Here is a 15,288-nt window from a genome sequence, read left to right on the forward strand (position 1 = left end):
TATGAGATACAGGGAGCCAGTATAAGCACTTTAGAACTGGGGTGACTTGTTCTACTTTCTTAGTTTTTTTGAGGATGCGGGCAGCAGCGTTCTGAATCAGCAGCAGCTGTCTAACTATGTATGCAGACCTGTGAAGACACTGTTGCACTAATTAATTTCACTAAAGATAAATGCATGAATCATTTTTTCACAATCCTGTTCGAACATTAGTCCTTTAATCCTGGAAATGTTATTCAGGTGATAGAAGGCCGACTTAGTGGTTGTCTTTTTGTGCTTCTGAAGGTTCAGAGTCCATCACAACACCCACATTTTGGGCCATCTCTGTGGTTTCTAGCTGTAGTAACTGAAGTTTTGTGCTGACTCCTCACTCCTCCTTTGGTCCAAAGATACTTTTTTCAGTTTTGTTTTCATTCAGCTGAAGAAAATAATGCCCCTTCCATGCATTTATTTGTTCTATCTACCCAACGCTTGAATGGGTTTATAGCCACCTGTCGAGCTGTGTGTTAGCTGCGTAGTTATGGCAACGTTTGGGGGGGTTTGGGGTCTCAACCCCCACTTTGTGAGCCCCTGCAGTAATATACCATGATGAACAGTGTCAAATGCTGCACTCTCAGTAATATGTTGAGCACAGAAACATGACTTTAAGATGTCAAAGAAGCTGGTCATTGTTAAGATTGCACTACTGTTGAAACACAGCTTTTGTGAAATTGATAAATGGGAGATTTGAGATGGGCCAGTAATTTTGCAAAAGCAACTTGCCCAAATTATTCCTTTTCAACAGTTGTTTAATTATTGCTGTTTTCAAGGCCTGGGGGAAAACACCTGACAATGTATGAAGTCACTGATTAAAAATTATTTTCCTGACAAAGATCTAATGTTTAATAAAGCAAATTTAAGTGGCTTAGTGACTTATTATTTCTATGGTACGGAGGCTGCGAGGGGACACGGGGAATTGTTTTTTCTTTTGCGTCCCCACGCAATACTTTTGCGTTCGCTCGCAAAAGTTGTTAATCACCTTGAGAAAGCTGTGCATTTTGGAACAGCAGCACATTTGACAAATTGCTCACAAAACAAATAGCACTGATATGACATTGGTGTAGTTTATTTGTCATATGCAAGTTAACATGCAGTCAACAATGCGATTAAATGCTTAGGATAAGACGAACTGCTCAAATCACTATAAAAACAAAAGTCAGTCAGTCATTTTCTACCGCTTCCATAGTGGGTCGCGGGGAAGCTGGTGCCTATCTCCAGCAGTATATGGGCGAGAGGCGGGGTACACCCTGGACAGGTCGCCAGTCCATTGCAGGGCAACACACATACAACCATACACAAACTCATTCACACACCTAAGGGCAATTTAGAGTGACCAATTAACCTAACTGGCATGTGGTTTCATGCAGTATTATTGTCCAGAGTTCAGTAGTTTGACAGCTTGTGTGGATAATGTCTTTAAGTCTGATTGAAGATCATTTTATTTAAGGCCAATTTCAAAATAAAACTCAATAAATCTCAAAAACAGGCATAGTGATTGTTCCATTTTTGCAGTTATCTGGTTTGGAAACTATCCCACAAAGTATTGCGTGGGGACGCAAAAGAAAAAAATCCCCCCATGTCCCCTCGCGAGCTCCGTACTATTGCAAGTTGCGCTTGACAAAAAAATTCTTCAGGTTCAATTGCTGTCTACTGTTTCTCATCTTATTACCTTTATTTCTTCTGTTGTGTATTAGCACAGAGATTTTACAGCATTCGTCCTTATGTCAACAAGCTGCAGTTGTTGACATAAGGACGAATGCAGCATGTTGACAGAGATTTTACTGCATTCGTCCTTATGTCAACAAGCTGCAGTTGTCCTTCAGAGCCCTGTGTACTATCTTGTCCTCTCCTGTACGTTAATCTGTGATCATCAATATTTTCTCTTAGATATCAGACACCATGTTATTGACAAAACTAAGTGCTTTGACGTTTTTCTTACTGCAAAAGTGTTTACGTGATCTCATTCACGCCCACTGTTGGGCTTTGTGGCTTGGTGGTATCTTTCTGAAGTTGTTTAGGAGGGAAGCATTTAGAGTGCAATCTGTTCTGTTCTTTTTTGTTCAAGTAGATGAATTTACATTTCCATCACTGCTATTTTCTGGAGGTTTGTCAGTGTCATCTGTGGAAACAGGAGGCATCCTGTGCTGATTTGCTTGTGTTGCCATGAGAATTGCAGTTGCTCCTGTCATTTGGTCCTTCTGTCAAAACCAATAAAAAAACCCTATCAAAATCTTCTAAAGAATCCTTGAGTATCACGCCTTGAGTATCCTTGAGTATCATCATTTAAAGTAGTTTAAGCCAGCATTTCTGTGGTGTTTGGCTGAGAGGTAAGATGGTAAGAGTAAACGAATGGAAGCAAACAGAGAGCAAGGGGATAAAGAGTCCAAGCAAGCAGAGAGGTGGAGGCAGTGAAGGCAGAAGCAGTGAGCAGGGTTAGGTTATAAAATAAGGCCCTTTGCTTTGGACATCTTCCACTGCACTGTTTAAACCACGATTCAAAACTATGCAACTGCAGTCCTACTAAGAAATGTGGATCCACCTAAACTCATAAGACCAGTAAATTGAATATTAATTACAAAAGCACCCAAAACATCTATGGGAACTCTGGAGGAGCAGCAAACATTCCGAGATGTGGTGGCAAAATCTGTTGAGAAAATAACTAGAATTTGTGCCCTCCACAAACCTGGCCCTTGTGTAAGAATCAAGAAGAAAATGAAAGTCATGCTTACAATTTGACACAAGCCATTTAGTATCAGAGTCTGAGGTTGTTGTGGACCAAAATGCAAACAGGGACAAGGGCTCGGCATATTGTGAAGTAAGATTTACTTTAATAACGGCTAGTAGTTCAGCACTTACACGGTCGCTGGAGAATCACAGATTAATTTCCTGCTTACCATAATGCAGGGAAACACGAGGAGCTCGAGGAGAGATGTGACATTTAATGAGGAACCAGTAGAGATCAATGAACATAGACCAGGTTAAATGCAGGGAGAGGAGGAGAGTGGACCAATGAGAGGAAAGTTAAGGTGATCTAATGATTAGTGAAAACAGGTGCGAGAACCGGCTTTGGAGACTGAGAGAATGGTGGTTACTAAGGTGATTAATGTTGAGGAACGCAGGGACATGAGGAACTAAACTAGACTGAAAACGTAAACACACTAGAAACCAGGAAGTGGGAGACTGGGTAAGAAAGAAACAATAAATTAAGAACTAGCAGCGGTGAGCAGAGAAAGTGAAGACCTAAGATAACAAATAACTAAAACATAAACAATAAGTGGAAACTAAACCTAGCAGGAACAAATAATCAAATACTATTACTGCAAGAGAAGAACTGTAACAGAAGGGACTAACACAGAGAACTACATGAGAATAATAAACCGGGAAGGGAGAAATAAACATGAAGAACTAAGCGAGAGAAAACTATACTAGAAGTAAGGCTGGGGAGAACAACTAATATTAAGGGAAACAAACAACTAAGTAAAAAATGACAAAGGGGATCTAAGAACAAGAGAGGATGAACCACTAGAACTAAAGATGCAGAAGTACAGACGGAACTAAAACAAACACCAGGATAACAGAAGAAATAACTAAATATAGGAAAACTACTCAACATAAGGAACCAACATTCAACAGCAAAACAAAAACAAAGCCAAAACTGGCAGATCCTGACATTTAGGGGACACAGCAAACATGTGGAGTAAGGTGCTCTAGTCAGAAAAGATTTAGATGACATTTTTGGCCTACGTGCAAAACAGTAAGGCTGGCAAAAAGTACACATTGCCGTGGGCACACCATACCCTTGTGGTAGCATCATGCGGAAGGGATGCTTTTTCTCAACTTTAAATGGTCAGAATTGGTATGAAAATGAATGCACCTAAATAGAATGGCCTAGTCAAAGATAATTAATCCAACAATCTTTAGCAAGACTCTTTGCTGTTGTGACATAAGATAATCTGAAAAGTTTCTAAAGCACTGGGTCAAAACACTCCAGTCCTTTCCTTTTTTCACTGGTTACACAACTAGTGCTTTTTTAACCAACAGAGTGCAACATTGTGAATGTCTTCCAGAAGATTCTTATATTAATTATAAAGCCATTTCCATGTTTTTGTCATCCTCAGCTCTATAGGTGATTGTCTTTTGTTGCATGCCCAGAGTGTCAGTTTGGATCAGATCTAAAATGGGTCTGTCACTGATGGTTATATAATAGTAGGAAGCAAAAGCTTGTAGGAAGCAAAATTGTCATTTTAATAATGTGGGTAAAAGCAGTGCTGGACTGATGTCTATAATGAAGCAGTGTTTGATTGACCATTCTGGTAATGATGTCTTTGCAATCCTTTTTTGCCTTTAAAAAATGTCGTTGACAATATTATACTCTCCATTTACCAATATATGGTTGGGACTGAAGAAACACTCTCACACCCATGCTACCCCTCACCATCCACAATCCTATATATTCATACAGATTATCCTGACCAAAATAAACAATGTTTTTCATCAGATTGTATGGGTGACTTGGTTGGGCTTGTCATTTTGATGTGCATCATTATTTCTAGCAGAAGAAAATTCTGTGTAAGCAAAATTTAGAAAGCTCAGCAAAAAAACAAAAGAATAGCATTTTTTTCCAAAATAGATTGAAAGAAAGTTGAAAAGTGTCCTGGTGACATGTCAGCCAAATCTGAAATCTTAGACTAACTAACAGTACAAAGCTCCATGTCTGCTGCTAATTCATGCAGCCAATCTGATGAGTGATTCTGTGGGTGGTGCTTCTGATTCAGCTGGTGGGATCCACACTGTGCTGTTCTGCTACTTCATGCTGTCAGCAAACACTGGCTACTCGGCCTATTTAGGTGTTTGTCTGTACTTTTTAAGACTGTATCCAAACCACGAGCACAGCTAATGCTGCCTGGATGCAATCAGACTTTTATGATTACAGAATCATCCATATCAGCAACCATGCATGTGATACCTGTGACTATGAAGCTACTTCCAGAGGTAAACAAATTGTAAAGCTATTCTTTCTCAATCCCATTTAAAGTGATTTCTGATCCCTCCCTCCTCTAAATACCTTCTGGGTTAGCAGTAGCACCATTTTAGGCTTAACCTATATTGTCAATGTCCAGAGGTCCCTGCTTGTTGTATTTAAGCCACAGTACAGTAACCACAAACAATCAGTAGTCCTACAGATACAGTGCCTTGCAAATGTATTCACACCACTTTACCATCTTCACATATTGCATACTTCAACAATAAACTCCGACAAACTGGGATTTTATGTGATAGAATAACAGAAAATTGTGACTTTGTGGTAAAGGAGGAAGGAGAAGCATTTGTGGTTTTCAAAATATGTCTTTACATGCATTTGTTTTTAGGTGCCCTCGGTTAATAGTTTGTTGAACCACCTTTCATTGCAGTTATCGCTGCAAGTCTTTAGGCGCTTGACTCTACAGGTCCTTCTCAAAAAATTAGCATATTGTGATAAAGTTCATTATTTTCCATAATGTCATGATGAAAATTTAACATTCATATATTTTAGATTCATTGCACACTAACTGAAATATTTCAGGTCTTTCATTGTCTTAATATGGATGATTTTGGCATATAGCTCATGAAAACCCAAAATTCCTATCTCATGAACTTCATCACAATATGCTAATTTTTTGAGAAGGACCTGTACAAGCCTTGTAAAACTATACTGTAAGTTTTGTCACATTCTTCTTTGTATCAGCTGAAGCTCACTCACATCGGATGATCCGTGAACAAATCTTGTTATAGATTCTCAATTGAAGTTCAGTTTGAACTTTGACTGGACCACTCCAACGCATACATATGTTTTAATCTGAGCCTTTTTATTGTAGCTGTATGTTTAGGGTTGCCATGTTGCTGGAAGAGGGACCTCCATCCCAGTCTCAAGTCTTTTGCAACCATTCAATAGGTCTGCTTGCAGGATTGCCCTGTATTTAGCTCCATCCATCTTCTCATCAGCACTGTCCAGGGGACAGTGTGTTCAGGGCAATGTGCATTACTAATCTTACACAACAAGAATTTTTAATTTAGACACATTCTTCTTTGTTTTTGGTGTGAACTGAGGTACACAGCAATTGGGATTTCTGGTGGATTTTTTTCAAAGATGGCTTCCTCCTTACCATCCTTTCAGAAAGGCCAAATTTGTAAAGTGCACAATTAAATCTTGTCCTGTTTACAGATTCTACCACCTGAGTTGTAGATCTCTGCTCCACCAGAGTTACGGACATCTTGGCTGCTTCTCTGATTAATGCTTTCCTTGCCTGGTTATTGCTCTGTCATTGTTGGACAGCCACATCTTGGTAAGATTTCAGTGCTGCTATATTCTTTCCATTTTCAGATAATGGAAAAACCCCTCCAAAACTTAAATCCTGACCTGTTGTGTTCCTTGCTCTTTTTGATGCTGTTTGTTCTCTAATATTCTCAAATAAATTGTTGAGGCCTTCACAGAACAGCTGGATGTATGGTGATATCAAATTACACACAAGGGGACCCTATTTATTATTTAAGTGAGTTCTGAAGGCAAGTGACTGCACTGGATTCTATCTGGGGGTATTAGTATATAGGGGGCTGAATATACATGCAGGCTACAGGTTTCAAGTTTTCATCAGTAAAAAATATTGAACATAATGTAGGAATTTACATTCACTCTAGAATTATGTGCTATTTTGTCTTGGTCTATAACAAAAAATTACAATACACTAAGTTTGTGCTTGTAATGTGACTAAATGTGTCCAATTTCAAAGGGTAGGAATATTAAGGCCTTGTAGTTACCATGTAAGCACCAACAAACCGAGTCAGTTTTGAATACCAAGGTCAGTAAGATCAAATAAGAGACTTACTGGAAAGTACAGCAGTAACGCCCCAAACAAGATGGCCTCCAGCAGAATGAGACCAGATGTACGGATGCTCTGTTGAAAAGGAACAATAAAAACAAATCTCATTAGTGTAAGATGGGAGACGGTAAAAAGATAGAATTAAGAACTCTGCAGCACAGAAGAGGTCTTAAGGGACTAATCGCAGAGCCAAGAAGTCTCTAGGAGACCAATCTAGCTGTTGGCATTTGTTTTTGCAGCATTTGAGTAGATTTGTTTAAAATATTTTTATCTTTATCCACTTTAATGTGCTTAATTGTTTGTGCATTCTACAACTTAATCCTTAAACTGTGCTATCTAAAATCAAACCTTCTTTAGATTCAACCATTACGAATACTGATTTGCATTGCAGTTCATTTCAGGGAAATGCAAACACAAACCAAATAATTGCCTGTTTCAAAGTAAACAACAAAGAGGGAAGTTCTGCATATATATATATGTATTTAATGCCTTGTATTTTCTTGAAGCACAATGGAAAAACAGGCATTTCTGAGTTGCATTTAATTAACCATATAAAACTCAAAAGATTTTGCTGTTGAGTGGTTCTAAAAGCCCCAAGGGACATTGCTTGTGAATTGCAAAAACTGGTAGATTCTGAGGCAATAACACAGATGATCAACAATTAGTTCACTTATAAAAATTCCAGCTCAGCTTTGCCTGAGTGGTTATCGACAAGGAACACTGGGAGGAACTTGAATTTAATTCACTTCTGCTGCCAAAGAGGACCTCATGCAGCAACTTGAAACAAGATGTGCAGCGGATGTTTGTGGACTAGAATAATAATAATGGTCAGCCATAAAGACATTTAGTTCCTTAGGCTAATGAAGCATTAAACATACTTGGCTAAGTTTTCTCCATCTACACTAGTTCCTTTTTGCTGCACACCTTCATGTCTTGATTTAATTTGTAATTGGTCATTTCTGATTTCCCCTCATGGCTTTTTGCACTTAGGAGAGTGGGAGGTTGATGAACAGCAATATGAGACCAGTTTTAAAAAGTTTAATCATGACTCTTGTTCTCATGTTTTTCTTAAAGGCCTTTATCCTTCTCCAATTCTATGTGATCAAATTTTTAGATAAGAACACATGAAACCTCTACCCAAGAGGTTTACATTTTGGGACTTAAATGTACAGATGGAGCAATCAGCTGGAACTGGCTGGCTTCCAGCTTGATTGGCCCTGACTGGTGATTGACCAGTTAAGCGCTAGCCAGATTGCACTGAAAACAAACTCATCACACGTGGAAATTGTTAGAGAGAAAAAAAAGTTAGCAATTTTAAAAATCCGCAAGATATTTAAAATGATATCACAGGAAGCGTAGCATTGTAAGAAACCACTTAAAAGTAAACTGTATTTTCTAGACACGTCTGCTGTTTATCCAGAATGTGAGAGAGAGCAAGACCTTCGGCAGATAACAGAAAGGGTGAATGAAGTACAGGTTTCTCTATTTTTTCCTTTTGAGCTCTAAACCTCTGTCTGTCTTTAAACATATTAGATTCAGAAATGTTTACAACCTTTTGAAAATGTTAAAGTAAGGGTCTACGTTACAGGTATCCAAAGCGCAGCTCATGGTGCTGTTTGCAGTTCTTGGAATAATATTGTGTGGCCGCTGACCACAATTCAATAAAGACACAAATTTGGCCCCAAGCACAATGCAAATGAACACGTTTTATTTTCTAGGGTGAGATTGTCTCTGACCCATACCCCATTGCTTTCGCTGAGAGTAGTCTAAAACCTTTTTCTAAACAAACAAAACTGAAAACATTCAGCCCATAAGTAATGAGTATTCACAGCTGGAAGGCTAGGAAACAAACAAATCCGAAATAGTGTGCTCTTTGACTTCTTCAAAACTTAGCTTAACCTGATCTGAAGCAATTGAAACAGATGACATTCCTGAGCAGACCAAAAGAGTCGCATTGTGAATCAAAGTAAACCTTCAGCAGTCTTTCACGATGTCCCCCTGTCCCGCTCACCTTGTTTCTCCTGGAGTGGTAAATCACAAGCATGCTCCCCAGGTCCAGCATCATGCACAGACCCTGGAAGGAGGCCACAGTAAGCCGCAGACCCCCATCCTCCTGCACCAGGCAGGGCGTGTCGTCCTGGCAGTATGGGCAGCCCTCCCTGCACGGCAGGCACTTGTTGGACATGTCAGAGGTCTCATCTCTGTAAGAGCTCTGCTCCCTGTCTGAGGAAGTAAGGATATATTAATAATTGCATTAAAATCTAAATGGCTATTTTCACATACGCTAATCAGGCACAATGAAGGAATGTACTGAAATTTTCATATCTTATTGTCAGGGTTTGTGTGTGTGTGTGTGCTGTGTACTTGTAATCATTGTCTCAGTATTTCTCAGTTGGTGTTGGAGGTTCTCAGGTGCTCTGGGTGACAGGTGCGACCTATCTGCTGATTGCATGGAGTACTTAAGCAGGAGGCCGCCAGCATTTCGATGCCAGATTGTTTGCCTTAGTGGTAACAAGCTCAGCCGCTACTGATTTTTGCTTCGTTTTTGTGCTCCTAGTAACTTTGTATTTGCTCCATCGCAGGTTTCTAACCTAAGGCTTTGTTTCCTTGCTGAGGCTCAACTACGCTACAGAAGTTTCTGGGGAATTAAGATTATTGTCTACTGGAAATTGGATCTTCGTTTTTGTGGACTTCGTTCCCAACCACCTGTACTTTTTGGACACGGACCATGATGGCGGCTTCCCGCTTCCTCCTACTTCAGGACCAAGGCATAAGCGTACCCTGTTCCACCCTCCAACACAAGTACCTGCACCTGAACTATCTCTGGTTCTCACCCAGTCCTCTCAGACAGCACCAGAGAGAACAGCTGAGCAACACAACAGACTTATCTTCTATAAGTCTGTTGTGGAAAGTGTGATCTCTTCTACCATCATCTGCTGGGGAAGCAGCATCAGAGCCAGGGACTTAAAAAAGCTCAACAAGCTGATAAAGAAGGCAGGTTCTGTTCTAGGGACTCCTCTGGAACCTCTGGAGATCATTGTGGAAAGACGGATTCTTCATAAAATGAAGAACATTATGGAGAACCCTGAGCATCCTCTTCATGAGACTGTTGTACAACAACAGAGTGTCTTCAGTCAGAGGCTTCTTCAGATCTGCTGTAAGACGGAGCGCTACAGGAGATCCTTCCTGCCCACAGCCATCAGCATCTACAACGGCTCTTTGAGGAAACCTTCATAATATGAGCTACAATAACATTTAATTTCCCTTTGGGATTAATAAAGTATTTTTGAATTGAATTGAATTGAACTACTACCTCGCAAGCCAAGACCCTGAATCCCTCTACCCCTGGTAGTTCAAGCAGCAACAATTTAATAAGCCATTTCTCAGATCTCTTTAGTCATTTTATACGTTATCCTTTGTTCACCAGTCATTTCTCCTCTCTTCCTGTACAGTTAGCGTTTCCCGTCCTCGTTCCAGATTACTTTGCTGATAATAAAAACACCTTACATTTTGTTCCTACTTCTGGGTGTTTTTATGTATGTGGGTAAAAGCTGTCTCAAACAATGACACTTATCGCATTTCATTTACAGTAGGATTATCAAGGATTAATGCATTTAATCACATTCCACTGTTACTACTTATAACTGCTCAGTTTATCAGTTTGGGAGATTAAAGATCATTAGTCCAATAAATCCAAGAGCCTTGGGTGATGATTAAAAGAGTTCAAAGAGTTGTCACGGCGCAACAATGAATTAAAGGAGGATAAAACACCATGACTCTGTCCCCATCATCCCACTGATTTTAATAAGGTTTTTTAAACCAGCACCACATTTCATATTACAGGTAGGTATTTTGAAACCTAAATTTAATAACATTTAAAGAACCAGGAAAAAGGATAAAAACTGATATTATTTCTAAATGTCCCAAAGCACACATTAACTCTGGTGGGGAATTATTCCATGAGAATGTTAAACATAGAGAGGCAATTACTGTCCTGGGTTCTGATTTATTTATTTTTGCAAGAGGAAACAATTTATTAACTCAACATAAAGCGATTCCATTTTTGCAGTGAGCAGTCTTGAGTACAAAGGTTTAGTGAACGGGGGGTCAGCAGGTAATCTCAATGAAAATCAGACATGTTTGCTGCAAATCAACCAGATTGTTTATCTCATTTTTACAAAGTGAGTTTAATTTGTGCCAGTTACAACCTGTATAATTCTTTAGAATGGATGTGAATATCAGATGGAGGACTCTACGACCTATGACAGTTTTGTTTTTTTTTCTTTTTTGCACAGAAAATGTTTTCTGCCAATATAAAGGATTTAGATCTAGTCCAATTACAAGCAAAACAAGTTACAATTTTAGATTAGTTTTAATCCATGAAAGAACATGAATGCAATTGTGTAAATAGTAGAGATATGTTTGGAAAATGTGGACTGGAAATGGAAATAGTCTTAGGAACCGTGAGAAAATTTCAGCAGCCTGTTATGTTTACATTTAACAGTCTCAAATGTCCATGTTTGAGGTTTCCAGGTACATGTGTTAATTTTAAAATATCAAGAAAAAAAGTCAAGGGGTAGCACTCCCCAATTGTGGGACAAAAAAAAAAAAAGGGTTTTAAGGTTATAAAAGAATCAAAGTCAACCTTTGTTAAAGAGTCCTCACCATGTCCTGATCTGGCCAATGTTTACCTCTGAACAACAAACAGCATATCTCTTTGGTCACAAAAGATGATTCTGATTCTTGTTGAATTGTTGGTGCACAGGCTGTGTTAGAAAAAATAAACAAAACTTATGTAGACATAGCCGAACATAGGTTGGCAACGGCTGACAAGGTTGCATTGGGCAAACATACTCATTATGATTATTATTAATATTTATTAATAAGATTAATTACATTGCTGTGAATTTCAAAAGTTTGCTCTGCACCCTTTGCTTCTGGAAAAGTGTCCTTTTGTTTTCTTTCCTCAATGGGCTCCGATACAGTGTTTAAAAAAGACATTAAAACAAACCTTCGATAGTGTACAGAAGATTATAGACATCTTATTTCCGAGGAGGTGTTGTATGGTCAACAGTACAAAGGGCAGGCAACTGACCAAGTGAGGATAAACTTGCGCTCAAATCGGTTATAAAACTGTGGCTCTTCTGCAGGACTTTATTACTAAAAAGCTGAAACAAAATTTGAAACTATTACCTCCTGCTATTAAACATTTTGGCAAACAATTTCCACTTATGCTTGCACTGGGTACTTTTGTGATCCTTGATGAGGAATGCTTGCAAAGTGATGAAGGCTTTGTAAGATTTACAGCTGTCAGAAAGGCTAACATGGGAGCCCCTTCACCCTTAAACACACAATCCAGTAAGTGAGATTCAAAAACAATCTTGGGAAAGAGAATCAAAAGAAACAACAAAGAGAAGATACTGATAAATATTTAAGGAATTTAAGGAGTCACAGTTGCAGACAATAACAGACATGATGAACAGCCAAACTGACAAATGACATATATAGATTATACAGACACAGGGACCAATGTTATGACCAGAAGTAATTCAAAGTAAGTGTTGTGGCAATGTCTGAATGAAAAGCACAATAAGGAAGGAAACAAACTCACAAAGGACACGAGGAGATCATAAAATACAAGAGAAAGTCATCAAAAGACACAAATGGAGAACACATAGTTCAATCAAGATGAGGACGAAAAACACTAAAAACACCAAAAACAAACTAAAAGCGAGCAAAGCAGCTCTATCCTTAACTGACACAACATTAAGGGTGAACTTCCTCTAACTGCAAACAACGTTTGATAAGTCTGACTGAGTAATACCTCAATGGTAAGATTTGCATGTAAATTTAGGATAGATGACAGGTGGACAAGAAACAACCTTATGACAAAAATGTATTTTTGTTCTGAATATAAGCTCTGCTGCACAACTCACCTTTATGCAACATTTTGAAGGGACTTTAACCTACAACGCACTGCAATAAAAGATACAGGGAAGCTTCTCCATAGGCACCATGGGTTTCTTTCCACTTGTTCCCAGGGAACAACATTAGAACCTGTTTCCACTTTGATCTATTTTTTTCGTTCACAAAGAATAAAACTCAGGTTTCAGGCAGGAAAATCAGAGATGCCACGAGTTGCGTTTTTCTAAAGAGATGGTTTGCATGGTGTTTGGAATATCAGTCACTTCCCACACTGATATATCATATAATTGTTTGAATACATCATTGTGGCTCTTTCAGGGGCTTAGAAATTGTACTGAAGGATAAACCACACATGTGGAGGACCACAACTCCTAACCTCCTAATAATCTTGGCTGATTTATTTTGGTTTTTACGATGATGTCACACCAGGAAGCAGTATGAGGTGTTGACTAAAAATACGTCTAGAGGGGAGCCTCCAAATGTTGTGAATTAACCTATAAGAAGATTACAAAGTCATGACATTGTCGTCTTGGTGTATATAACTTTTAATTGGAAGATTTACAACAAAAAAGTATATATTAAAAATGAATAACAGTTTCTCCATCTTGTAGCGAATAGCATGTAGAAATAATTTTGGTAATCCCATCCTAAAAAAATCCTATCCTAATGTCAGACAGTTTCCTTTTTTTTTTTTACAGCCTATGTAAATATCTGGTCTTACTTGTGTTGCTTGTTTTTTTACACCTGGCTACAACAGGACCGTTGACTAAGCTGCTCCTACGCAACAGCTGCCCAGCTGTGGTTTAGCAGGTCTTGGCTTCCACACCTTCGCATTGCAGATGTAAAAATGTTGGCTGTTAGTGTGAAAATAAACAAGTAAATGGTGAAGACACTTGCTTTTTAACCTTTGTAACAATTTCACCCACTAAGAGCTCCTTTATGTCCACAGTGCCTTGCAAAAAGTATTCATCACAGTTGAGCGTTTTCCACATTTTGTCTAATTAAAACCACATACTTGAAAGTTTTTCTAAGGGACTTTATGAAATAGACCAAAACAAAGTAGTTTATAGTATACAAGGATACAAGGTTTTGTAATTTCTTTATAAATAAAAATCTAAAGAAAAATGTGTGGCCTGCATTTGGATTCAAACCCCTTTACTCTGGTACCCCTAAATGAATTCCAGTCTCTACAGAGGAGAGAGAATAGCTTTACTGATTGTCATATTGACATAAAAAACAGTAAATACATGAAGATTTTGGTTGTAAGAGGAAAAGTTTAAGGGGTGTGAATACCTTTGCAAGGCTCTATTTGATGGGTGAGGTATATGTGAGTTAAATGGCACCTGTTCCTGATCCTTTTTAGGACTTCAAAGTTTTCCAGCTGCAGAAGCTGAAAACACATTTCAAGCTGTAAAAAGAACATCAGATAAAGGATATACCTGTCATCTTAAAAAAAAAAGGTGATGTGTTCCTTTTGTACAAGTGTTACAATCAGAATCTTTTAAAGTTTCAATGTTTTCATCTGGTAGCAAATTGCATAATGCCGTTTATATAATACAACAAGATTTGTAACTTACTTTTAAAGCCATTGAGCGCCACTCGGCTCGAATGGTAAAATCCTTTCCTGCAGTGGCACTTGTATTTGTCCAGCACAAATCCGTGGCCGCCGATGGGAGTGCACTGGAAGAACAATGACAGACAAATAGAAGATCATGAATAAGCGTATCACAGGAGGGAGTCGGGGGAGGGTACGTTTGGGGCAATGTTTATAGATCTGGCTTTCTGATAATAAGGTTAGAAAAACACGCTCTAATACAGCAGTGTTGCCTTTAGCAGCCATGAGCAAAAATATGTATCTGCTGCAGGGGTGCAGTGCTTTGGATGATGGTGCCTTGGCCCAGCCTTTAACAAGTTTGAATGTGTGAAACAACATTATTACTGCACTGAGCCAATCCTCTATATCCCAGGAAAAAAAAGAGGAAAGATAAAGAAGATTTCATGCATCAGTGCTTCTAATGGAAAGCACTACTTTGTCTATAATGTGCTTCTTCACAAAGGAAAACATAGCTATGGATAGATGCTTTTATAGTCCATCTTAAATACAGCAAATGTGTGTAGCAACTGATAAACCAGTCTTCATAAAGGCAATGACAGGAAACAGTACTAAACATACCATTTACCTTTCAAAAGTTTGTAAGGTTGGCATTGTCTCTGTTTTTTATTTGTTGTCATTTAAAATTATACTTTTTCATGCAAACTAGTGGCTCACAAAGTGTAGTGACGACTTAAGGTGAACCGAGAAATCGTTGATGACCAGTGATCAATCCAACTAAATTGATCTGAACTTTTTCTGATCAGTGAACACACCATAACAGGAGGTGCTCTGTCTGGCTACAAAAAAATCACAGCTGTATTTAATGCCGCTAACAGGTAGGTACCGAACATTGGAAGCAGCGAATGGCTTCTCGTT

At 38.7% G+C, this 15,288-nt stretch overlaps 1 protein-coding gene across 1 annotated transcript in view; it reads right to left on the reverse strand.

Moving 5' to 3' along the window:
• The window catches only part of LOC124870217 (probable G-protein coupled receptor 158), a 134,122-nt gene that overhangs the window by 64,214 nt on the left and 54,620 nt on the right, over window positions 1-15,288 (reverse strand). Inside the window, exons 3-5 of the mRNA XM_047368769.1 lie at window positions 14,396-14,498; window positions 8,905-9,116; window positions 6,900-6,968 (exon numbers count right to left, since the gene is read on the reverse strand). Of these exons, the coding sequence (XP_047224725.1) occupies window positions 6,900-6,968; window positions 8,905-9,116; window positions 14,396-14,498 (384 nt within the window). The remainder of the gene's footprint in view (window positions 1-6,899; window positions 6,969-8,904; window positions 9,117-14,395; window positions 14,499-15,288) is intronic.

Source organism: Girardinichthys multiradiatus, chromosome 6 (genome assembly GCF_021462225.1).
Source record: "Girardinichthys multiradiatus isolate DD_20200921_A chromosome 6, DD_fGirMul_XY1, whole genome shotgun sequence".
NCBI classification, from domain to species: Eukaryota; Metazoa; Chordata; class Actinopteri; order Cyprinodontiformes; family Goodeidae; genus Girardinichthys; species Girardinichthys multiradiatus.